The sequence below is a fragment of the Melospiza melodia genome, chromosome 20 (assembly GCF_035770615.1).
Source record: "Melospiza melodia melodia isolate bMelMel2 chromosome 20, bMelMel2.pri, whole genome shotgun sequence".
NCBI lineage: Eukaryota > Metazoa > Chordata > Aves > Passeriformes > Passerellidae > Melospiza > Melospiza melodia.
Window position 1 is genome coordinate 4329298 of NC_086213.1, and position 25463 is coordinate 4354760.

Sequence of the window (25463 nt, forward strand, 5' to 3'; positions counted from 1 at the left end):
AAGAGGAGTTACAGGTGTTAGAATAAGAGCAGGTGTTCTTCAGAGTGAGAAGAACAATGTACATAAAACCCACTCAAACATCATTTTTATGACAGAAGTCACAAAGTCCATTCAGTGTAGTTACTACTAATAGCTCAGCCTACAGAACCTCTGTAATAGACACAGAAAATCACTTTTAACACAGATCAGCTCTAACTGGGACCATCTGCCTAATTCACTGCACTTAGAGGAGCTAGAGACTGCACTTCAGAGATGCAGGCAGAAGATACTCTAATAGCTGCTTATTAAGTGGTACTCTCAGAGAGGGGACACTTCAGCATACTTCTGCTTGAAAAACATTTGGATTCATTTCCTTCCAAATGTAGCAATCATTAAAATTCAGAACATAAGCAAAAAAACTCTCTATACTCATTTTTCAATGCCCAAGGCAGTAATCAAAATTATACCAGTGGAGTAGGAAATTATGGGATTTGTTTTTCTGCAACATTTACACCAATTTCTCCAACTCTGATGTGCCACTTAAAGCACAAAATCCTCAGGAGCTGCAGGCACTCTCTTTGTCTTTGGCTCTCTGCATTTTACAAAGCACTTCTTTCCATCCACAGCAAGCAAAAGAAAAGGTTCATCACCTGCACCCTGCCCAAGGGCAGCAGGGGCCTTACCAAACTCTTCTTCAGCCTCCACATATCCCCACGCCCAATATACTGATCTTTAAATGTCAGCTCCACCAAGTCCAAGGTCACCTCCTGGGAAATGGATAAAAAACACTGCTTAGATTTTACTGGTTGTTTCTAAGTAGGGCACACCAATCTGTTCATTTAATAACCAAATGTTACAAGAAATGCCATTCAAAAGCAAGTCAATATCCCTAAAACTGCAAGATAAAGGGGAAGCCCATACAAATAAATAACAAAGTTGTGTATGTACCTCAACTGCTGTGAGCTGCAAAACCTTGCACAATGTGATCAGAAAAGCCCAGGGACTATAAGTCTCAGTGCAGGTTGGAAGCTGAAATAAATTACTGCCATTGTTCATGACATTAAGGAAACCTCATTTCCTGCAGACTTTTGTCTTGTGCAGAATGTAAGTTCTGACTTTTCTGCAGCTCTTTTAACAGTTGGAACATTTACAGGAAATGCCTCTCTGTAAGAAGCTCTGTGGTACCAAATAATGCAAATCCAGGCCATGGCTCTTCTTTTGACTGGGCTACTTTCTGCTTTTCTTTATTGTGCCTGGTTCTCATGAATTTCTGAAATTTAAAAATATGAGAAATGTCTACATTTCTACCAAGCTCTGTGGAAGCAGGATCATAGAGTCCAAAAAGAGAGCAGAGATTGCAGGGAGAGAAGAGACACATAACAAACCAACAAATAATTCAAAAGCCTAAGGCTCACTTTCTTAGAGAAGAAGACTAAATATCTTTCAATGAAAAATAAATGCTTTTCTTCCCCCAGACTACTGTAGATGGAAAGTCACAGGGCTGTAACTTGAGTCAAGTGATGGAATGGATGGAAAAAAGTGGCAAACCCACAGACCTTGGGGTCAACAACATTGACATGGACATCCTGGTAGGGCCGCAGGCGGAACACCTGGGCCACTGTCTGGTCCACACTGATCGTTTCTGCCAGAGAGCAAGAAAGGACAGCAGAGGAGTCAATGTCACCAACAGGTTCCAAGTGATTTACAGGTACAAAACCAGCACAGTCAGACTGTCATGAAACACACATTGCAGGCTAAAAAGTCAGGTTTGCTTAAACCATACTCGTGTTACCCAAACAAAAGCAGATTTAGAACTAATTGCCCATTTTCTGTTAAAATTCTAATCCTTCCCTTGCTAAACAGACAAAGCATTGATTTTCATATGAAATTAAATACACACACTAGTCAATTACAGGTACAGCCCAGTCATGTCACCCTTCATATGGTATTATTGTGCATAAGTCTCAAATTTTACCTTTCTGCAGATCTTCCTTAAGTGACTTCACTTGGAGAAGCAGGGGACTAGCATGGAGAAGAGAAAAAAGGTAGGCAAATTGAGATACCAACAGTCTCTTTGGTAAATCACACACTCAAAACTATTTAGTAACATGGACCACAGGATAAGATAAAGAGAAACATTAATATTTTCTAGAAAGCTTCATACACCATCCTCTCCACCTGTCTCTCTGTCTTGCTCCTTACACTCTCCATAATTATAAGGTACTCTTGAGGTAAAGATGATGCTACAAATGGGAAACCAGGTCACACAAGAACTTCACAGATCCTCACTTAAGTGTACTGCTGCTTTTCAGACAGAGACTGCAGGATGAATAGGCTCATACAACAAGGGCACAAAATTTTAATTTTGCCTAGGATATACTGAAGGATAGGAGAATAATCCTTAGGTAACAGCGGATCTAGGAAGAGGATACAGACATTGTTGATTCTATATTCAGGTGCTACTGGGCCTATGGAAGATCAGCAAACTAACACCAAACACAAAGAATTCCATACATTTTAATGAAGCACTCTTGCTAAAGCTAGCCTCTTTACTTCTCTTTAGGCAGAAAAAAATTATGGCAGCATCCTGAAGCAAAGTTATGTCAGCCCTAAGAGCCTCCACTCTAGAAAGCACCACACATGAACAGATCCTTTCAGTGCTCCAACCTCACTGATACCAGCAAAAAGAACTCACCTGTATTCATCATTGGGATGTGCAATTTCCACAACATCTCCCAGTTTGATTTGAAGAAATACTTTAGGATTCACCACCAGTTCATCATCTACAAGACATAAATGAATGAGGGCAGTGAACAGCTATATACTAAACACAGACACCTGCATGTTTGCATACAACAGCTCAGCATACATAAATATTCCAAACCAAGATGAACACATCAGCAAAATGCTTTCTATTCCCCACATGACAGGGTCCCCACCCAGCCACTTCAGATCAGCCACTTCTGCAGGCACAAACTCAAATAACAGAACTTTTACAAAAGAAGTGTTCACAAAAGACTGTGTCTTATTTAGGCAACCAGAATCATCTTCTGTACTTTTCATACAACAAACACCAGCAGGAAAGTAGACAGCTAGAGAATCTCAACAAGATTTATCAATGTGCTGTAAGTCCAGAAGCAGTGAGCAATGCAGTCAGTGGCACACTGTTATTGGTGCTCAGAAACACATCTATGTGCAGTCATAAGTCACTGACATATGTGTCACTCCTTAGGGTGACTGAAACACCAGATTAAGAGAGAAGTGTGGCAACAAAAGGGGAGGAAAAAAAAACAAACCTATTTTATTTTTAGATACAATCTTGGTCTCTTCTAAGAAACATTCATTTATTTTGCTTTATCCTGTTATTAGAAAGAGCTTTCCAAACTCTGGCTGGAAATACTGCTTGTTACATCTTCACTCTTTTACAAATGCAATTTTACAATAAGACAATTGTTTTCAATTGAGTATTGATCTCACTGTTATGAGCAAGGAGATACTGACCACTGCCTCCAAACCCCTTCTTATGGATGACGAGCTTGTACACCTTGTTGGTTCTCATCTTGAGCTCCAGTTCCTCTCAGACGCTTCGAGCCAAGACGGTTACAGGCATCTTGCATATCTAACACAGAAAGGAAAGCAAACACAGATCTCTTGACAATACAGAACCATTGTTTATGTTCTGCAGGTGAGCACAGCGCGCTGTCCTGGCCGATTTCACCGCGGCGTGGCAGAGCTGGGCCCAGCTCAGGAGAGTGAGGGGCAGCTACGGGTACAGGCACAAGGAAAGAGTGTGCTAAAAGTGTGCTTTTCTAATAGATTAAAGGATTGAGCTTGCAGAAGTGCTTTACAGAAAGTCAATTACCGAGCTACAGAGTCGTAGTGGGGAAAAAAGCCCCGTATAACTAAAATCTGTTAAAATAAACTCTATGACTTGGAACTGATGCGGGTCGGGAAAGCAGCGCCGCTTGGTGCTGGGACCCGGCAGAGCCGCACCGGGGGCGCCTCAAAGAGCGGAGAGCAAACAAAGCCAAGCGGTTCCATTGCGCTGCCGTGCCTACGGCATTCAACAGCCACGGAACCGCTGCGTCCATTCGCTTACAGGGGAAGAGAAGCGCACCGAGACACCCGAGTGCCTGCCCGGAGCAGCGGCGAGGGGCACACGGGCCGCCAGGGTCCTTACCGCACGGGGGGCAGTAGCACAGAGCGAGCAGCAGGGCGGCTCACGGCAGAGCACGGGGGAAGGACACCGGGGAGAACGGCGCAGTCCGGGCGCCAAGGGAGCCCGGGCACCTCAACGCTCCGCGCCGCTCACAGTCCCGGGCAGCGCGGCCGGGGCCGGCCGTGCCACAGCGGAGCGCGGCGCAGTCCCGGCCCTGCTCGCGGAGCGCCCAACGCGGGGCCCGGCCCGGCCCTGCCCCGGCGGTGCCGTCCCGCGGGTACCGCGCGGCACTTCCGCGTCCGGGGCCGCGCGCCACGTGACACCCGGGCCGCCACCGCGGGAAGGAGCAGGGGACACGCCCACTGTGGGGGCGGGGCATGAGAGACCCGGCCCGGTGATGGGCGGGGCCGTTCGGGGGCGGGGCGGGCGCTGCCGGGGGCGGGGCCACAGCGCCGGCTGCCGGTTCCGCGCCGGGCCCGCCCCGGATGCGGAAGTGATGCGCGCGGGGCGGGGCGCGGCGCGGCGGGCGCGCACAGCGGGGCCGGCGGCCGCCGCCGCTCAGGTAACGGCACCGGGCGGGGCGCGGGGTGCGCCGGGCGGGCCCCGCCTCCTGCGCGCGCCGGGAGTTGAGCGGGCTCGAGTGGGCGGCGCGGGCCCTGCTGAGCACGGGCGCGGAGGAGACGCAACCGGCGGTTGTGTAATTACCGAGAGCGGCGATCTCCGGTGCGCCGCCGCAGGGCGGCTGCGGACCCTCGGTCTGGGCGGTGCGGGAGCTGCTGCCGCGGAGAAGGCGCGGGGCCCGGGGCCGGGTCCGTCGGCGCTGCTGGGGCGCTCGGAACAAAGCGTCGCCCCCGGTCCCGGCGCGGCTGGGCTCGGGCGGCACCGCCGGGACGGTGATGCTCTCCCGGGACCACTGGGCTCCCGTGTTCCCGGGGGGCTGGTGCGAGTTTCCCCGGTGTCTGTACCGGCTGCTCCTGCTAGAGGAGCACGCAGCAGCGCTCGGCTGATGAGCCCGAGTTTCGTTAAACTGAGTCACTGGTGCTCCTCTAAGGCCTGGCTTAGCCCGCTCCTGTCCCTGGGCCTCCGGGAGCGATTGACGGCGGCGTTTGCACGGCGAGGCTGTCCCGGTACCGAGAGCAGCGGTGCCAGCTCAGCCGCAGCTCCTGGCCCGTGCTCACAGAGGCGCTGCCGGTGCTCGGGTCCGGGCCGAGGAAGATCGGGAGCGGGGCTGTGTCCTGGCACAAGGCACCCTCTGCACTCCGGGACAGCACAGAGTGACAGGCACAGGCTGCTGGCCGATGGCTTAGACAGTGTTCCTTTGAGGCACAGAATGTGAAGCAAACTTGGAGCTCTTTTCCAAAGACTAGAAACTCATGAAAATCCCAGGAAATCAAACAGTGCTTTAGTTCTAGTGAAGGAGGAGGATGTCTGATACAAGCCCCAGTGATTTGCTTTATAACCTCTTCTCAGGTTATTCAGAAGATGTGGTTAAATCTGCAGGGAGATGTTTGAATGTGGAAATGAGGCTTGGGAATATCTATTTCACTTTATTCTCTTCATTTGTTCATGGAGCATTTCCTTAGATACTAAAATCTTCCTCAGCTGCTTTCTTAAAGATATATTTGGAAGTGTCTTTCATAAATATATATACTTGAATCTTGAGGAATTAAACTTTTCCTTTTAATCTAGTCCAGAAGTTGGATTTCAGTGATCATTGAGGATCCCTTCCAGCTCAGGGTTTTCTATGGTTAGTCCAATGTACGTTGATTTAACGTTGCTTTTATTTTTAGGATAAACTGAAAAGCTCAGGGCAGCTGATCTTCAACAGCCCTGATGCTCTCATCTGGGGTGGAGTCTCTCCTTGATTCCTCTGTGTCTGCTGTAACAGAGGAGTTGTACCCTGGGCTACCAGAGAGCTTCTCCAGGGACCTCATGGCAGTGCCGGGGCCCAGCCTGGGCTTGGATGCACAGTCGGATGGGCCAGTGCCCGTGCTGGCACACAGGGATGGGCCATGGACTTCTGCCCTGGGAAACTTCTGCCACCAGACACAGGATCTGGGTGATGTGCTCCAGGTGATTTCTCATGGACCAGCAGAATCCTTTCCTGAAGAATTACTACAGGCTGGAGACCTTGCAGAGGATGAAAAAAGCAGAAAAAGACACTTTAGGAAACTAGACTGTTCTGGTGATGGGTACCAGAAAGAAGATGAAGAGGCACAAGGTGCTGAGGACCAGCATGCTGAATGTTGTCCTTTAACTCTGGAGAAAAGTTGGTCAGAACAAGTAAGTGAATGCAGAAATGAATCCCTGCATGACATAATTGAATTTAGGCTTAGAGTCACCAGGCAGTGAGTTTGGCAATGGGTTTCCTGGTTCTTTTTTGTGTCTTCTAGTATAGAATCTTAAAATGGTTTGGGTGAGATGAGGACCTGAAGGTCATCTTGTTCCAACCCCTTGCCATGGGCAGGGACACCTTCCACTAGACCGGGTTGCTCAGAGCCCTGTCTAGCCTGGCCTTGGGCACGTCCAGGAGAGTGTGTGTGTGTCAGTGTCAGTATCTGGATTATTGTGGGTCTAGTGAAAAATTAGACAATAATTCAGTAGACCAGCAGTATTTTAAAATACCAATGTTTTCACTTGCTTAAATACTGCTGGAATGGTGTAAGGCAGATATGGAACTCAGCACAGCTGAGTGTTTTACCTAATTATTGGGTATTGCATAATTTTGTGTGTTTAATTCCAAATTTTGATATCTGTTTGATTTATCTGACTTTTTAAAAAATATTTATCACTTTTGTGAAATTAAAATTGTTAAATTCCTTATAGTCATTCTGTTTTCCAGATTAATTTTTGCATATTTCCAAATGCAGGTGGTTTGGTTGTGGGATCATGGTTTGGTGGTTTTGCTGGCAGATCTAGGTCACCTATTCCAGTGTTTGTGGGTTTGAGTCCAAGGAATAGTAGAAGGCAAGTTCTAATAGAGACACATCTTCCCAGGAGTCTAGTGGTAGTGGTTTGGGGGTGTGAACTAGACATGGAGACTGGATTACTCTTCTCATTCCAATTTTCAACAATTCACATTTTAAGCCATGTACTTATATTTTAGCTGCCACATCCCAAGATTGGGTATTCACTGCAGTTAAATACAGCAATGTTTTGGGGACACATCCTTAGTGCTTGTGTGAAGCCCTTGCAGTGCAAGGCTGATGTGTCTGGAGGTTTCTTAGTGAATTGCTTATTCTGAACTAACCCAGCTGAGCAGATGCAGTCCCTGAGACAGGAGACACTTGAGAAGATCTAACCATTTTTCTGTCTAACCATAGCTAACCATGTCTGACCATATTTCTGTCTTGTTTCAGGAGGACCCTCACCTAAATGAGCAAGAGGCAAAGTCTTTGAGAACCTATTGCACTGAAATTGCAGGATCTCTGAGGAGCACAGGTAGTTATTTAGCTGTACATCCCTATCCAGCCCCTGCTTCTCTCCCAGTTATTTATTGTTGATTTAAAACAGATGAGTGATTGTGAGATGGCTCATTTAGAAAGTATTACCCTGTGTAACTATAACACTATCTAAACGTAATGCTTTACTTTCTCCTGGCAGGGTATGTACTTGCCTGAAGACCTTTTCTGCAGAAGATGTGGTTTAGTTATTTGTTTCCAAAGCAGAAGAGGTTTTTTAATAGCAGATGTTTTGTATTTCCTTTTGTTTCAAAGATGGAGTGCATGAGAGCAGTAATAGCATATATATATATATATATATATATATAAAAGTATTACTCATTCATTTTTGAGTGTTCTGAAAAATACACTTGAAAGTGCAGAATCCAAAGAAAGAGGACAGTTAAAGTAATTATTAATTTCATGATCCTCCATAATTTTCTAGGTCCATTTATTTTGGTCACTTTGCCTGCATCTAGTAATTATTTTCTTTTCCCTCCCTGCTATCTTTACCTAAACTTGTATTTAGCTTGTAAATGCCATCTAGTCTTGGTGCTTGCAAGGAAAGAGGGAAAAGATCTGCAGAAGTCTGAGTAAATATGTTCCCTGTAAAGTTTTGAGTATGAAGATATTTTACAGTAACTGTAATATTTTTAGTTAGCACCTTCTTTATGATTTTACAGAAAAAAGTTTATTAATAATCTAAATTGCTTGGGCAGATGAGATATGTCTTGTTTTCCTGTGGATGAGTTACTGACAGACATGACTCCAAGGAAGAAGAGATGGAAATGGCCACACAATGGCCAGCCCTATTTCTAGGCTGGAGCAGATCAAGTCCCAGCCTATGTTCAATTTTGATCTTACAAATAAGCATTATTTTAATGTTGGCCACAGCTTCCTGTGTGTTAAGCTACAGGACCTGCATTCACCTAGCTTGATGTTAGAGGAATCTGAAATGTACAGGCCTTGGACTGCCTGCTGCCCATGGAAGTGTCTGTAGTGAAAAGGATTGTTTTTGTTGCCTTAGCTTTGTGGTGGAATAGTTTGTTTCTTCCATTAAAGACTTGTACTAAAATTGATAGCATCAATTCTCACTTTTAAGAACATTTGGTAACCAACACTGCACAGTGTTGTGTACAACAACAAAGGTACTTAATAAGCTGAATGTCTTCTAAATTTAGCATATAGTTCTGATTTGCTTTATTTTTTTTTCTTATGCAGAAGAAAACCAAGCAAATGTTCAGGTGACAGCTGAAACTCTGCCAAAGCTCACTGAAGAAGTACAAGGTATGAAGGCTGATGGGACTAGGATATTTAGTAAAGCAGGATACAGGAATGACAGAGTGAGTACAGGTCTTCCACCTGAGGGCAATCAATGCCCAGTCATGGCCAGAACTGGGGTTTCAGAAAGCAGCATCTTAGGTTTTTTAGGGCCTTTAAAAGTCATGGACATTGGAGCAGCTGCAGATCATCCACAAAAAACAAGTGACTATAGTGGGTCAGAACCCCGTGCTGCCATGCCATTGAGAACAGGGGGGAGTGATGTGTCTGTGTTGGAGGTTAGAGAAGAAAAGTTACCCAGACAAAATCCACTTAAGGAATTCAGTACATCACTTGCTAATTGCCAGACTTGTCAGCAGGATGAAGAAAATGATGCTTATGACTTCTTTAAGGGTCCTGTACCAGAACAAAAGGCACCTCATGAGTTGTTCTCAGCAGAAAGCTGTAGAACACTCTCCACACAAAGATCTAAAGTTTTATGTCCGGTTCTGAAAAGCAGCTGTTATCTGGACTTTGGAAATATGCCACCAGAAGGCAGTTCTGCAGTTCACAGAATTCTCAGTGAAACCCCCCAGAAGTACCTTCCCCAAAACATCAAACACCACACTCTTTATGACCATGGAACTGGGTTTTTAAAAAACCAAACTTCCACATCTGCACCACTAGAGAAGATCTCAGTGGTAAGGAAAAAAGGATTATCTAGTGCAAAACCTGATCCTAGGGAATTAAGTGCTGCTATAGGAAAATCATACAGCTCTGAATCTGAAGAAGCTGCTGAAGTCTGGAGAAAAATTGCTGTGGGAGATAACGTTGAAATTTGTAGCTGGCCTGAAGCTCAAAAGGCTGCTAACTCTGAGCAGTGTCTTTCTCCAGTTTTTGGTTCTGTTGCTTCATCTCCTGAGGAGTTCTCAAAAGAAAAATTGAAAATATTCCCATCAGATGGTGAGAAGCTGAAAAAGGACCAGTGGCAATTCTCTGTCAGTGACCCATGCAAGTATGATACAAAAGAAAATAGTTTGTGGATGGAAACAAGTAACATTACTTCCCATGAAACCGGGCAGAAAGACATCTGCTTTTATAGCACTGCCAATAAAATCCCTCCTCTCAGTAACCACAGCTGTCTTCATCTTGGTACCAAGCTAGGAAAAGACTCACCCAAGGCACAACTGCTTGAAAAGGAATCTGGGAGCAATAAAACATCAGAAGAGTTGGCTGGTGGTTTAGCTGGAGCTGCAGAAGCTGATAGTAATGACAGCTTCTACACTGGGAACAAAACAAATTTGTTTTATACACTAAATGTAACTCTACCTCCTGTTTTACAAAAATCAAGAGAACCTCATTATAAGGAGTGTCTTCCTTGTACTAATAATGAAGTTTCATGCAGGGACAAGGCCTGGGATAATTGGTCTAGAAAAGAATTAATTGCTGCTTCTGGAACACCAGCGGGAAAAGTTGCTGAAGTTTTGCTTCATAAAGACAAATTCAAGTCTTCTGTAAATTACATGACCTTTGATAACCCTAATACAGCAAGCAGAGTATCCCAAATGAATATAAAATCTTCTGCAGGAAATATGGAGAGATTGGTCATTGGTTTAGAAAATGAACATTGTCACACATGGCTTTATAATAACAAGAGTATAAAAAACCAGGGTCCAGCTGCCAGCACTTCCTGTATTTTATCAGGGAGTACATGTGTGGATGAAGTTTTCCTGAACAGTCAGTCTTTTGGTGTTGAAGTTGATAAGATTGAAGAAAATGATAATCTGAAAGGAGTGTCTTCATCAGGATATAAGAGTAGAGAGGCAATGATCTTTCCAAAAGCACACACCCCTTTGGCACGTGGATCTCTTCTTTGGGAAGATGACTGGGGCAACAGGGGTAGAGCTCTGCATGGTACAAATTATATTCCCACAGGAAAAAACATGTTTTGCTCAGCATATACTGCAGAGAAGTCTGCTGCTACCTTGTCAAGAGATGAGGTTTCAAATAAGAACATGAAGGTTGTGGAACAATTTGATCTTTGTAAAGCAATGTGCAGTGAAATTGTTTGTGACAGAGATGAGGCAAAAGAACACATTGGCACGTGTGCTTCCCAGGCAGAGGAGTTTGATAAAACAAAAGCTTTGGATTCCCCAAATGCTCCTGAAGGCAATCAGAGAAATAGGACTCGTGAACAGCTATTAATCAGATCTAACAAAAACACCTGTGCTCATAATTTTGGATTTTACAACTCTCTGTTAGGCCCATGGAAGAGAGAACATGAGCAGGAAGAAATGCCATTGCTCCCAGCTGATCCCTCTGAGTGTAGCCCTTCAACCTGTGATCCACAGCCAGCCCTGGACAGCGTGAACATTCCAACACAACATGCTGAGGAGACCCTTTGTCCCTTGGGGAATCAGTTTCATCCCTGTCAGAGTGAGTGTGATGTCCCAGTGCTGGGCAGTGAGCAGCATTTAGAAAGTTTAACCAACCAACCAAACACTGGCTCACAAAGCACAACCAGTTCTGTGGAAAGAGACAAAACTGATCCTAATCACAGTGAAGAGGTTCTGCTAAAAGCAGGTGGTGACCTGCCTCTGTTAGACCATAAATGTGCAAGAGGAACCAGGTTTAAAGGAGCTCTACGAGAGAATGTAATGGGTTTGGACTCTTTAATTGGTGTGAAAAATGAAGATTCTTCAGCATCCATGGACTCCATCAGTGATCTGATTGAAGAGAAGACAATCAGACTACAAGAACATGAGAACAGATGTGAAAGAAACAATAAAGGAGCTCTTGAAGAAAACTTTTCTGATGACAAAGCACAGTGCTCACAGCAGGCTGGTTTTATCCAATGTGCAAAAGAGCAAGCAGAGCTGGTGTTTGCAGGAAACAAAATGCAGCAATCTTTGCCAAAGATAAAGTGCTTGGTGGAGAACCAGGAAAATACAATTAGTGCTCAATTTCTGCCCATTTCATCAATTCATGGGAGTCTTTCATACAAGCCAGAAAATAGGAATATGCTTTCAGATACAGAAAACAGAGAAAGTCTGAGTATAAATCCTATCTTAAACAACTCTCACCCACAGTTAACTATTGAGCCTGGTAAAGAAACTGATGCTCAAAAGGGCGTTGGTGCATCTCATTTTGGAAAGTTTGACGTCCAAGAATCTTGTGTTGAGACTCAGGCAGATTCAGAAACTGTGTCAGCTCTGAACTCTCACATCTCTCTGCCTGGGAAAGAAAAGCTGTGTATGTCACCCAAGAGTACACAAAGAGATAATTGTCATTCATCTTCAGCTGAAGTTTTTAGCAAAGATACTTCAATGACAAAAATCCTTTCTGTAACAATTTCTGTTAAGAAAAAAATGAGCAATATTGAGATTCCATGTTCAGGGAATGAATCAGCAGCTGGCTCTCTGAATGGTGCCAAAAGCTCAAGAGTCTGTGACCACAGCAAAGAAAGTCTGAAAGGTGAGGGGCTTTGCATGCCAGCTGGGAAAGACATGGACATGAGCTCACCAAAAAGTCCTCTTGGTCAAGAGAAGTTTAAGAATACAGATAAGCCAGAAAATATAAATGTGCTGTCAGGTACAGAAAACAGAGAAAGTCTGAGTATAACTCCTATCCTAAGTAACTCTTGCCCACAGTTAACTTTTAAACCTGGTAAAGAAACTGATGCTCAAAGGGGTATTTCTGCATCCCATTCTGAAAAGTTTGACATCCAAGAAACTTCTAGTAAGACTCAGGTGGATTCAGAAACTGTGTCAGCTCTGAACTCTCACATCTCTCTGCCTGAGAAAGTAAAGCTGTGTCTGTCACCTGAGAATACACAAAGAGATATTTCATCTGCAGTCAAAAAAATTAGCAAAGATACTTCAATGACAAAAATCCTTTCTGTAACAATTTCTGTTAAGAAAAAATCCAGCAATATTGAGGTTCCATCTTCAGGGAATGAATCAGCAGCTGGCTCTCTGAATGGTGCCAAAAGCTCAAGAGTTTGTGCCCGCAGCAAAGAAAGTCTGAAAGGTGAGGGACTTTGCACACCAACCAAAGACATGGACATGAGCTCACCAGAAAGTCCTTCTGGTCAAGAAAAATTTAAGAATACCTGTGTACAAGAGATGATAGGAAAAGAGGAAGCCCCTAGAGGAAGGCTGCCCAAAGATTGTTCATGGGACTTGTTGGAAGATTCTGAAGAGTCTGGTAGCAAAATAGTCCTCCTCAGGATTGAGAATTATGGAAAGGTTTTGGAAGAAATCCCAAGATCCAAATTAAATAATCTTTCAAAAGAAAGACAGAATGATACAAAGCTCCCAAACTCAGCAGGTACTAGTGTACTTTCAGAAACTGTGCATGACTGTGAGGCTGGAGCTGTATCTGCCACAGAGGCTGCTCCAGAAGTGCAGGATGATGCAACGCCCACGTTTTCTCCACCTCTGAGCACACTATCAGACACTTGCAAAGAGCCATCCCCAAACTGTGTGGTTTGCAGTGAAGCGTGTGTGCCTTACAAATTGAATGCATGGAGCAAAGAAAATGTAAAGGAAGTAACAGAAGGCCAGGACAAAATACCAACTGGTGCAGTTTGCAAGGAAGATGGGGCTTTATGCTCAGAGAGACCTGATCAAATAGAGGAACGTCAAGTATTTATACAGAAGTATGGAAAGATGGAAGCACATCAGTTGGACAAGGCACAACAAGAACAGAAGTTAGAACATCAGGAGAAAGCAAAAATCATACTGCAACCAAGTGTGTTGCACAGTTCTGAACTCTTATGCAGCTCTTCAGCTGAGTTGATGACATCTAGAAGTACGAACTTTGGGGGTCCTTCAGAGGAGATTGTTGCTGTAAGAGGCAGTGAAAGTAAACTATGTAGCACTTTACAAGAAGTTAAAAGGCCAAAGATTACCACAGATTTTATTAGTTCACAGTTTTTGAAGACTCAGGATTCAGAAATGGAAAACCTGAACCTTAATTTAGGGTATGATGGGATCCCTGGTGCCTTTGGAACTACAAATAAACGAAGAGGAACTACAAATAAACCAAGAGGACCTCTTCCATTAAAAATACAACCTGGAAGGACATGCAAAAAAGTTCCCACATTGTATCAGCTAAAAACCGTAAGAAAAATCAAAACAATGAAAAGTTCACCTGTCTCTGAGATTCCCCTGGAAATATTCCCTAAACAGGAAAACCCGCTTCTGGAATCTTTGTACTTTGCATGTAAAGCACCAACAGTGGAAAAGGAAACAGCCATGAGATTTGTGCATATGCCAAGGCAGAGGGCCAAGAGGTGCAGTTTGTTGAACAGTTTGAAATTTAGAAAATGTACCAAAGAACCAGCATTGCTGAGCAAGTTGTCTGCAATGGCCAGCAAGCTCCTGGCCCCTGCCAAAAGCAGCCGTGACTTAGAACCTCTGCCATCTTCTTCTGAAATTCTTCCAGTGGGTGACAGGTACAGCCAATGTAGATCTAAAAATCTCTTGGAAGCCTTTTCTTGCATTAACAGGAACGTACACTCCCGCTGGGCTGACAGCTGCTGCACCAAGATGTTCAGCTTTCAGCCTTTGGCACTTTATCCTGTAGAAACTACCAAAATACTTTCTTCAGATGTAAGCCACGAACCTCCAGCCTCTTGCTTGGACACCTCAGTTTTCCCAATTTCTTGCCACATAAAATTGGACTCCAGTCCTGTGACAGACCTCAGAGGGATTACATCCCAGCACTCTGTACATCACAGCCCAGTCTTCAGAGAAACTCCAGCACCAGCTTCAAAGTGGACTTTGTCTTTTCTCTTTTCTCAGAGCTGTTCAGATACAACAGCTTTCCAGGAAGATTCCTGTGTAAATAATGATCTTCATTCCTCTCACTCCACAACAACCCCCAGGACTGTTGCTGTTTATCCTGACCCTGGAAGAAACACTGTAGCTGGAAGAAGAGGAGGCTGTTCCACGCTCGGCCTTCACACAGTTTTGGCACTTTCTTCCCCTGGATGTTACAGGATTTGGACAAGAAGAAGAAACTTAACCAGCCATATTCCCACCATCCAGAGACTGTTTATATCCCAGCTGGCCCAGGGTTTGAAAGGGGCCAGGCTGCCGAGGTGTGTGTCCCATGGCCTGGTGTCCTCACTGCCGTACTCCCTGGGCAGGGTGTTGTCCATATGGAGTCAGCACGGTCCCGCTGTCTGTCCTTCCGAAATCACTCCTCTCCTTTCCAGTCACTGCAAGTGGCAGCCACGTGTGGCCATCGAGAACAGGTAAAACCCATCACCTTATTTCTGAGATTAAATGTGTGCAGGGTATATTCTTGCTCCTTTTTGGGAGGGAGAGGGTGATTGCAGCTTGCACTGGAGAGTCAGTTTCTCCTGTTCCAGATCTACACATTCTGCTCCAGGAATGGCTCAGCGTGGAAGATCCTTTCTTACAGAACAGTCTTTTAGCTGAATTTAAATATATTGCCTTCACTGCTTTAATACTATCCTGTTTTGGCAGAATGGCTAACTCTATTTTCTTCTCCCTTGCAAAATATACACACCATGCATCAGAGTATATAATGCAAAAGGTGAGCTACTTCATTAGGTCTATTCTGAGTGACTGCAGAGGAACTGGATTTCTGAGGTAGGAAAGTTTTTTTCAGAGGTCTGAGCCACAAAAACCCCTTGGAACCACTGTAAAATGCTCAATATCAGGTCAGGAAGAATTGTAAAGGGCGGGGGGTTGTCATTCAGTAACATTTTTAATTGCATTCCATGACCATTCTATGCTAATTGAAACCTCTTTATGCATGCTATGGATTTTCATATGTGATGCAGGCACAAGCAAATGTAGCTACAGTTAATATTGGTAATGAATTTTTCTCTGTGTGTCAATCTCGTTACAAGTGGGAAGAGGACTGAAATCTATTTTGCATATTTAATTTTACTTTGCTATGAGCATTTAAGATCATTTTGCTAATAAAAAGAATGAAAGAAGTTCCTAGCTCTGTTCCAGGATTTTTGCATGCCCTTGAGCAAAGATTTTGCCCTCTATCCCTCAGTAACATAGGGCAGATCAGTCCCTGATTTTGTCACCCTGCATTTCCTGGGCAGAGAGCTTCATGAGCACTGTACCAAAGTCTGTTTAACTAATTGGTTTGATTAGTGTGGCAGTCTGTGGAGAGCTGTTGAATTTAGCCTGTGTCACAGATTGACACAAGTGTAACCAAAAATCTTGCCAGATAACAAATGCTGCACTTTGCTTTGTATAAACGGGTAACATATCTAAAAGTTTATCACTTGTTAATATAAATTGTAACGTCTGCCAAAGGTGTGAGTGAGCAAAGCACTGCTCCATTCTGGAGCTGTCTGCACTAAAAGAATTAAGTAGAATAATGGCATAGAGACAATTTTTGCAGCACATTCTATGGGACTTACTTCCATTTTCATTCCATACTCTGAAAGTGATCAGACCAGTAAAGTACAGTTTGAGCACTATACTTAAAAATAACACATTGTCAAAAACAAAACATCTTTTTAAAACTGAGTTGTGTGTATAATGTGAATTCAGTGTTTTGTGTTGCTGAGGCATGCTCTCCTTGGACTGGGAGATGAGAACTTGGGGTTTTCCCCATCCCTAAGTGTGCAGGCTCCTCAGCAGCTCGGGACAACACATCCAGTCAGCTAATGTGTCAGAGGATTTCATTCCTGATGTAAGGAGTCATTGGAAAAGTGCTTTGCTATGAGTGGTGATCTTTTTCCCAAAGGGAGAGTATTCAAATCAAACATCTTCAAGTGAAAAATAATCCAGAGTTAAAATACCCTAAAACTCAATTTGGTTTTTTTTTTCCTCCAAAATACCTTACAGCTATGTGTATGAGGCAGACATAAATCTGTCCCACTCAGCTGTTTGGTACATAAATGTTAGAGGTATGTTTTGTGCAGTATAAAAGCCTTTTCAGCTCCCACTATGACAGAAATTCTTGCCTGTTTTAAGATAATTAAAAATCAGAAAAATTAAAAAGTTCCCTGCAGGCCATTTTCATCTGGAAAAGATTTGTTCTCTTTAAAATATTTCACTCACAATTCGTGTTCTTAATAACCAGGAGAACAGGGAACTAAAGTAGTTGCCCTGCCTAACTTCCACTGTCCCTTCCACTATCAATAATAAAGCATTCTTTCAGTGAAGTTGTTTTCTAATTAATGCTTATTTGAATTAAAAATTTCTAAAGTGATTTCCTTCTGTGCTTATAATTTTGTATTATTGTTGCATAAAACCATAAGCTCTGTCTCTGACAGAAGGCTCTGCTGCACTATGGATACAGATTCCAATAACACTGGAATAATGAGTGGAATGTTGAAACAAAATGTTACAGTTCTGACATAAGTGATGAACACAATAACTGGGTTTTTCTGACCTCTTTATGTGTAGTTGGACTTCCCTGTGCTTCCAGCATGGCTGGTTTTCATTTCCTTTGTAGAACTCCAGTCTGGCTGTAACATCTTTACTTTAGAACAGTGAAGTGTATTTCACTGCTGGTTAGAGAGAACAGCAAATACAAGATTTGCTGTTGAATGTAATAAAAGCTGTCCTGAGTGATTTCCTGCTGTTAACAATTTGGGCACAAAAGTAAAGCTTAATATCAAAGGACTTAGAGCTGCTGTGCTGACTTTTATGCCATAGAATTCTGGTCATTACCAACCCTTATGGAAAGGCCTTTGGTTATTCCAATCAAGTAAGGGTACTGTGGGAGTTAGAGACAACAGGGAGTTAATTTAATGGAAGTACTTCCTTTTACCTGTTACTGTTGCCATTATGCACTATTTTCTTTAGTAACCAAGTCCTTCAAGGTTTTTGGTTACTGAAATTGTAAAAACTTGAAGTTTTGAATAAGAAAAATAGACTTTCGTAGAAAGAAGGACAATTTTCAGACTTTAAATAATTATGACTTTTAATATTACTGTCTCATTCTCTTTCTGTGCCTTTATTTTCTTTTCTCATTACTACCATTTTTAAAGGAAAGCAGGACAGTTTCCCTAACAATGAAATTTAGTTACCTAAACAGATGTAGGTTTCTTTTGTATCATTTTAGTCTTTCATTCTCATTCCTGATATGAGCATCTTGTCTTACAGTTTATACTAATAATTTTTCCCTTGTCTTTTTATAGTGTAGCCCTAATTTCTGTCTGTCTTGTTTTGTTTTTTTTCATTCCTCTTTGACCCAGCTGTGCCATGTTACCACACTCACCTGTGCAGAGTATGGGAGCACTGCAGCCTGCAGGCCATGCAATACAGTGAGTATCTGGGGTGTTGGTATTTACTCTGAGTAGTGGGATCATAACCTTCCTCAGAAAGCCATTGTAATGTCATTTTGGCTTTCAGCTTTTGGCAGTTCACTCCCAGAACAGCTTTCTGATTAGGAAGTGGGTGAGGTAAGCTGGGTGATGTAATGGAGGAGTGGAGGGGCAGTTATGCAAACACCACATAAAACATTGGACAGAAAGTTCTGTTACTTTCAACCATGTTGTGCCACTTCTTATGAAATGAATATGTGAAACTATAGACGTTTGACTCCTTACTTGGATAGAAGTCCTTTCTGCCTTAGCAACTGGATGATAGGTGCTGAAACTTCCTTCTGTTCCTTCTAAGTGCAGGGATGGCAGGTATCAGCTATATTTTATCTGTAAACAAAAAGTGTGATTAATAGTTGAGTCAAAGAAATTTGCTGGTAGAAAAGGAGGATTGATCCCTTTCTGTCAGTTCATATATAGAGCTGTATACTGTTTAGCTGTATGAAAAGGATGAGAGTGGGGTTTTAAATGACATGTTCAAATACTCTGGCAGTTTAGGTGGTGTCAGTATCAATGTGGGATGCAGCAGGTTTGGGCTGTATGTGTGTGCCAGAGTTCATTCACTTGGGCCATTTCTGTGAAATGTGTTGGGGTTTTGTGCCCATATTGCAATTTAGGAACATCTCCTGAGAGCATTATCACTTGGGTATCAATCTAATTCATGTTCCCCTTTTCTCTGTTACAGTCTGGAAACTTCATTCCCTCCTCCATCCCCAAAGCCTCACACACTTCCAGAGCCATTGCCATCTCCCCCCAGGCTTTCAGCATCTGAGCTCCACATCCCTGCCCTTGATGAAGCAGATGCTTCTGTTCCAGCCTGTCTGAGATCCCAAGATGACACAGAACTGAAAAAAGTGAGTTCATTTTATATTTTAGATCTCTCAGACTCTTGGTTCTCCAGAAGCTGAAGCTCCTGCTGGATATTATCAAGTGACTGTTAAAGATGAGGAGAGAAAACAGAGTGCAGGTCCTACTCTGTGCTGCTGCAGAGAAAGAAGGTGGCAAACCAGAGAGGAATGTTTATTCCATAGATAATGTATATTCAGAATAAAAGAGAATTCTGTTGACTAGTATGGTTTTAATTTCTTTGTTTTTAACTTTTCCATTTTTCCATCTTTCTTTCTTAAGACTGAGCCAGAAAAGAGGCCAAAGAAAGTCTCACAGATCCGAATCAGGAAAACTGTTCCTAAGCCAGACCCTAACCTGACTCCAATGGGACTGCCCAAACCAAAAAGGTGAGCAGTGCCTCTGAAATGGACTCAAAGCATTTGAGTGTAATCATTTCAATAAATGCTTCTCTTACCACCACTATTTTATACAGCCCCAGTTGAGTGACATCTGATGTTTACTTCCTTTACAAGAAATGATTGACACAGCTCTATCAACTGGATCAAAACTATTGACTGGAGTTTAGGCAAAATGTGAAAAAGCAAGCTGCAATGCAATCATTTTTCTAAAGAAGAAAGGAGTTTTTATTGATAAAGTGAAAATGAATCAACTGCAGTGCACAGTGAGATGAAGTGATCTGTTAGGAAGTCCTGTTGATGCAAATTGTGTTGGAGTTTTTCAGTTTCTTTATTTGGGGTATGATCTTAGGGAAGCATTAGCTCAGTGAAAGTGTGGGGAATCACAGTGCCAGAGGTTGATAAAGTTTTCCAGTCAATCATCCAGTGTGCCTGCCAGTCATACTGGTCAGGTTAGTCATATTTCATCTAGTGTGACTTCTGTCCTAAACACAGGTACCACCTTTGACAAAGGGATGCATTTCTTCACAGATCAGCTGGGTAACTGTCAGTAACTAAAATCAGTCTCAAGAGATGAAGTATTAATCTGTTAAACTGTAAGACTTCTCAGCTTTCACAAAAAGGTGAAGGGCATTTCCCCTTTTGAGCATCAATATTTCAAAGCATCACAGAATGCTGGAAGGAATATTGATCTCTGCAGAAAGGGCAAGTCTTGATACCAACCTTATAAAACACTATGAAATTATGTACTTAATGAGCTCATTTTTCATTCCTTCTGGTCCCCAGTTAGTTAAAGCATAATTAGTTAGCATTTAATTTAGGCACAGAATGCAAACAGTACTTGTTTCTTGTAAATCTGCTTGCTGTGAAGAGAGATTGTTATGAGATTCTTCCTTCTAGATTGATTTGTCATTACTTTTTCAGGCTTAAGAAGAAAGAATTTAGTTTAGAAGAAATTTACACAAACAAGAACTACAAGTCCCCTCCTCCTGCCAGGTTGGTTCTCCTTCCTAAATGTAAATTATTAGGGGGCAGGGGGAGATGAAAGGTGTATGAAAAATGAGAGGGAGATATATTCTTAAAATTGGCATAGTTTAAACTGCTAGAGAAAATTCATTTGAAAATAATACCTTTTACTGTTTGGATTTTTAAAAGTGAAATAGAATATGAACTAAGAATTTGCAGCTGGTTAAGTATGGATTTTTATATATTTTTTCACTTATCCATTTATTCCAATCTCCATCAAAGTACAGTACTTTCCAAAATTCAAAGGGAATTACATGTTCTTTAAAATACTAACAATCATGGCCTGTCATCAAATGCTCAAACTTATTTATTCTGTAAAATTAAGATTCTATAATTGTGCTTTAGAACTGAAATACAAAGAGATTCTACCCAAATGTCTGTGCAGCAATAACTCAGCTGGCAGTAATGTGCATTGTAGGAGGTGTAAGGTACAGATAACATTACAAGAGGTGTGGAGGGGCTGTAAATATAAAATATAAAAGTTAGAAGTGTGTTTACCTGGGTTATGAAATCCCCCAATCTCCCTGTCAGTAAGGTGGCTGCTGCTAAGGTTTTCATGATTTTTGTTCCTTTTTTTTTACCAGGAGCTTGGAAACAATCTTTGAGGAGCCCAAGGAGAAGAATGGACACTTGATCTCTGTCAGCCAGCAAAAGAGAAAGCGGATTCTGGAGTTTCAGGACTTTACCCTTCCCCGGAAAAGGAAGACACGAGGCAAAGTGAAAGCAGTGGGGAGTTTCACCCGAGCAAAAAGAGCTGCGCTGCAGAGTGCAGAGTTAGATGTTCTTCTGAGTCAGAAGCTAATGGACCTTGAAGCCTTTTTTGCAGAGGAGGTTGAGCAGGAGCAGGCCTCCAGCATCTGAGGGAGCCCCTTAGCTGGAATGGTCCAGTCAGCTTCTTTAGTATTTTTTTCTTGGGACAAGTCTACTGACTTCTTCAAACCTTACTCTGCCACTGCTCTAACATCTGATAATCAGTTTTTGGCTGTGACCCTCTTTAAGGTGCTATTTTTTTTTTAAATGCTGTTGGAGGGATTCTTTTAAGTCCCTGTTTGAGTGTAGCACAGCCACGTGAAATTTACCCTTCCTTTCTCAACCTCTGGAAATTACTGCTTATATTTAATTAATTATGTTTATGTATCTTTTGGGGGTAGAGTAGGAGTGTCAGGGAGGAAGTAGTGCACCTTCAGTGATGCTAGAACTCTGTACTCCAGATCATTTGCACATTTGAGTCTGCTGTTGTTACTGTAATGGCTATTTTTAACAAGCTGACAAAAGAGATAGGGTGTTTGATAAAGAAAAATTCTAGCAAACACATTCTTGATAAACCACTAACTTTTTGATAGTTAAAAATAGCTCTCTAGATTAGCATACAATTGTTTCTTCCTTCTGTTAACTTAGAAGATTCCTTCTAAGTATCTTTGCCCTTCCTGGCTCCAGGCAGCAGAAGCCCCACATAATTAGACATTAAATAACTTGCACTTTGTATATGCTTCTTTTAACACAATTCAATTCAAAAAAAGGTAATGTTTTAAGGAAAAATGGTGCCCAGTACTATTTTTTCCCAAATAGAAGATTTTTTTACTTACTTGGCTGATGCCAACTTCTTCTCCAGAGGAAAAGGTAATTGGTCCATGAGGGTGTTAAGCTGCAGGATACATAGGCAGAGATTTTTATTTAACTGAGCTGAGCTGCTGCATGCAGGGAAGACCAGCAAAATCTTTTATACTTATTTTAAAGTTATTTTAATTCCATTCATACTAACTTGATTTTAATGTCAACAAGAAGGGTTTGGGGTTTTTTTTACCATTTTAGATTTACAGTTCCTGTAGCTCATAATTAGACACTCTCTGTACGGCACTGTTGTACATAATAGCCAGTGCTGTACAAAGAGCCTCTGAGTATGTGGGCATTGTTTTTGTTATGTAAGGCCATATGTAATTATCTGATGCAGCACTGGGCAATTTCTCAGCTCTACCTTTGGAAGGAAGAGAGCTCCCTTCTGGCATAACTTCTGTTGAACTTCACTTGAAGCATAAATCCAATGCTAGCTGTTGTTCAGGTAATTTCTGTCCCTTAGTGCCTAGAGAAGTTATTCAGGCAAAGCTGTTGTTGCTGGGATGCTCAAATTTAATTAGTCTGTTCTTTCTTTCACTTGTCACTTGAACTTGCACTTTCTTATTTATCTACCCATATAAGAGAGTTTCTATTTACCTTCAAATTGAGCAAATATCTAATGGGTGGGTAATTTTTATAAAGTCCCAATAAATGCAGGACTGCAAATACCATCATTATCTTCTGTTGCTCTACCACTTCTGTTACTGACCAAACAGAAAACTAAATGTTAACAAGCAATCTGTTGAATTGCAGAGCTTTGAGAGTAGAGAAATGGAAGAGAATTATTACACTGTGTGTGCCTGAATCTTGAAAGAAATCTAATCTGGGTTTGTTTTGCTCCCAGCTTATGTGCTGGGATTTGTAGAAGTTTATATTCTTGTTTTGAAGGCTAGTTATCTTTAATCAGGAAGATTGAAGAAAAGAGAGGAGTGCACACTTAGAGTAGTAGTGTTTGGAGTTTGAGGATAAAATAACAAGGCAAACTTTGAACATATTGACATAGTATTTTTCTGGTTAACTTACTGGGCTGTTGTAGAACATTCTAATTGATTCTCTTTATTTTTGTAAAAAGAAATCCCTAAAAAACAAAGATCAATTGCCTCCTAAAAATGTTTGAAAGTTTCCCTATGTTGGCTTATTAGCCCAATTATTGACTAGTTGGAAGTGGTAGCAAGAGTGAGAGATATATTTTTATGGATTTGTGCTATAGAATGGGATTGTTACAGAGCATTCATTCACCTTCTATTAATATGGGAGGCTTCCAGTGACCCAGTTAAGCTGTAACCTTACTGGGGCTTTCAAGGAAATAAAGATTGGGGTGGGGGGGAAGAGACTTTGGTCCAGGAGAAGTTCAGACCTCTAATGTGCTTCAAAACACGGAATGTGTTGAGTCTTTTCCTTTGGGTTGTGTTGGGTTTTGTTTAGGGTGGGGTTTTTTACTATCTTCCCTATTCTCTCGTTTCTGATTGCATTGAAATAAGATTTATGAACTTTTTTCCTACAGTGGAGAGAGCAGAGCAAAGAAAACACTCAAATACTCTTCAGTTTACAGAAATTGGGGGAGTTACAAAATGATGTTGCAGTTGTTTAGCTTCTCCCAGACCTCAGTTTGTGGAAACCCAAACACACAGCATTAATCTCTTTTGGTTTAGTGTTTGTATGACAATGTAAGCTAGTGGAGACCAAGCATCTCTTTCCCTCCCCAGCATGCAGGTGTCAGTCCTGCTTATGCACTTTTTTGTTTTTTCCTTTCCCACCTCTGTTTCTGTTTACAGCACTCATGGAACAGCCCTGTTCCTTGTGGCTGCTGCTTGTACACTGGGAGTGGTGACTGGGTAAAAACTGGGCATTTCCACTCTGAGCTGCTTCTGGCACAGTCAATTAAAAGTAAAAAGTTGTAGAGGATTCATCTTTTGGGGTCATGCATACATCCCTAGCACAAGGATATGTACACTTGCCTTTTCATTAAGTGGACCCACTCCAGTGGGGATGTTTTTGTATCACCATGGAAAGTACATCACAAACTGATGGCCAGAAGAGCTTGAGAAGGATTGCAAAGCTTTTGCCATGTCCTGTCTCTTAGTAGAGCCAAGCAGCTCTTTGCTAAATTTGCTGATTGTCAGAGATAGAAGGATCACTTTCAAAAAAAAAAAAAGAAGAAGAAAAAACTCATTGTTTTCATCATGCTATGACTAGAGCAGCTAAGGCTCCTTAATGTATGTACAGCATTTGCCTGCCTGGCTTGTGTCTGCATACATTTGAGTTCCTGTGCTTGCTGGATCTGAGTTCCTGCAAGCAGTTCTCATTCATTGTATTTTATTTCAGGTGGGCCTTTGGTATATTATGTTCCAGGTGCTTTTCTAGACTATGGATAGTAACTGTGGATTACAAGTCTGTATGATGCTATCAAGGTAACAAATAGCTCAATGAGAATTTGTACATTTGTGCCATTAGCCTCCATCATGCTCTTGGCATTTTGTTTCTGTTCAATATGGTGTGAATCTAAAATTTTACTGTTTCTTTTGTGTGTGTTTTTAATTTATGGAAATAAATTTTTCTGAGAACTTTTCAGGTTTTTAAGGCCTTTAGGCTTGTATGGGTAAATATGCATGATAATGTCTTACATGCAGGGGGGGAAAGGTCAAATCTCCAAAGAGATCAGCACTGTTGGGTTACAGGGAGTGCTGTTACTGAGACACAGAGGAGCAGTTCTGGTGCTCCTTCATCCCAGCCTGGCAGATATTAAGCATGATCTCAGCTGCTATTCAGAATACTGAGGCAGCATCCATCTCTTCAGAAAGCAGAGTAGCAGGAGCACAAACAGCTGCTCAGCTCAGAGCTGGGATTCAAGGCTGAGGCTGGTTCATGTACCCCAGGCTGTGCAAGGCAGCACAGTGCTGTTTGTGAATCAGAGCTGCAGCACAGGATCATCCACAAGGCCCAGTAAGCATTGGTAATGTCTGTGTCTGAAAACAACATCCCTGCCCTCCCAACCCATAAAATCTTGTGTATAACCCAGATTTTTAATTTATCCCTGGTCAGCTGCAGGCTGCTCTTGGCAAAGCTAGGCTGCCAGATGCATTTCTTCACTGTGTTCTCAGAACTGCCTTCTCCCAAGTGCAGTGTCACACGGGCCCCACAGATGGCAGGGAAGCTCCAGGAAAGAAAGGCAGGAACACCTGAGAGGCCCAAACCAGCATCCTGCTCTGTCCCTGCTCCTTCAGGGCTGCAGCTTGCTGGCTGCAAATGCAGCTGAGGATTTGGCTCTGACACCATACTGGGACAAGACAGGATAGAGATGATGAGCAGATGATTTCTGTTCAAAGGGCTTCATATCATGTTCAGGCAGTTCCTGCTTGTAAACCTTGTGGTGTTTAATTGATAGAGAGTATTTTGACGTTTCAGAGAAT

The 25463-nt window shown here is 42.5% G+C and overlaps 2 protein-coding genes across 13 annotated transcripts in view; one reads left to right on the forward strand and one right to left on the reverse strand.

Moving 5' to 3' along the window:
* Positions 1-4323, reverse strand: part of DEPDC5 (DEP domain containing 5, GATOR1 subcomplex subunit) — a 43440-nt gene extending 39117 nt beyond the window's left edge. For 3 of the 10 annotated variants that reach the window (XM_063173310.1, XM_063173309.1, XM_063173307.1), the window contains exons 1-6: positions 4160-4309; positions 3481-3598; positions 2675-2762; positions 1955-2001; positions 1536-1621; positions 663-746 (exon numbers count right to left, since the gene is read on the reverse strand). In XM_063173310.1, coding sequence (XP_063029380.1) covers positions 663-746; positions 1536-1621; positions 1955-2001; positions 2675-2762; positions 3481-3538 — 363 coding nt within the window. In that variant the 5' untranslated portion in view covers positions 3539-3598; positions 4160-4309. Of the gene's footprint in view, positions 1-662; positions 747-1535; positions 1622-1954; positions 2002-2674; positions 2763-3480; positions 3599-4159 lie in introns of all 10 variants that reach the window. The other 7 variants (XM_063173312.1, XM_063173308.1, XM_063173313.1 and 4 more) reach the window with 4 other exon arrangements.
* Positions 4324-4651: 328 nt separating this feature from the next.
* PRR14L (proline rich 14 like) lies at positions 4652-24622 on the forward strand. Of its 3 annotated transcripts, XM_063173388.1 has the most exons (9): positions 4652-4700; positions 5929-6421; positions 7498-7579; positions 8800-15100; positions 18044-18112; positions 18855-19023; positions 19298-19404; positions 20338-20409; positions 21024-24622. In XM_063173388.1, exons 2-9 carry the CDS (start codon positions 5972-5974, stop codon positions 21298-21300), a joined length of 7527 nt encoding a protein of 2508 aa, XP_063029458.1. In that variant the 5' UTR covers positions 4652-4700; positions 5929-5971; the 3' UTR covers positions 21301-24622. The 3 variants fall into 3 exon arrangements, with proteins under 3 accessions (XP_063029458.1, XP_063029457.1, XP_063029459.1); XM_063173387.1 differs by lacking the exon at positions 4652-4700 and having other exon boundaries at positions 5434-6421; XM_063173389.1 differs by lacking the exons at positions 4652-4700; positions 5929-6421 and having other exon boundaries at positions 7508-7579; positions 8800-8865.
* Positions 24623-25463: the final 841 nt, after the last annotated feature.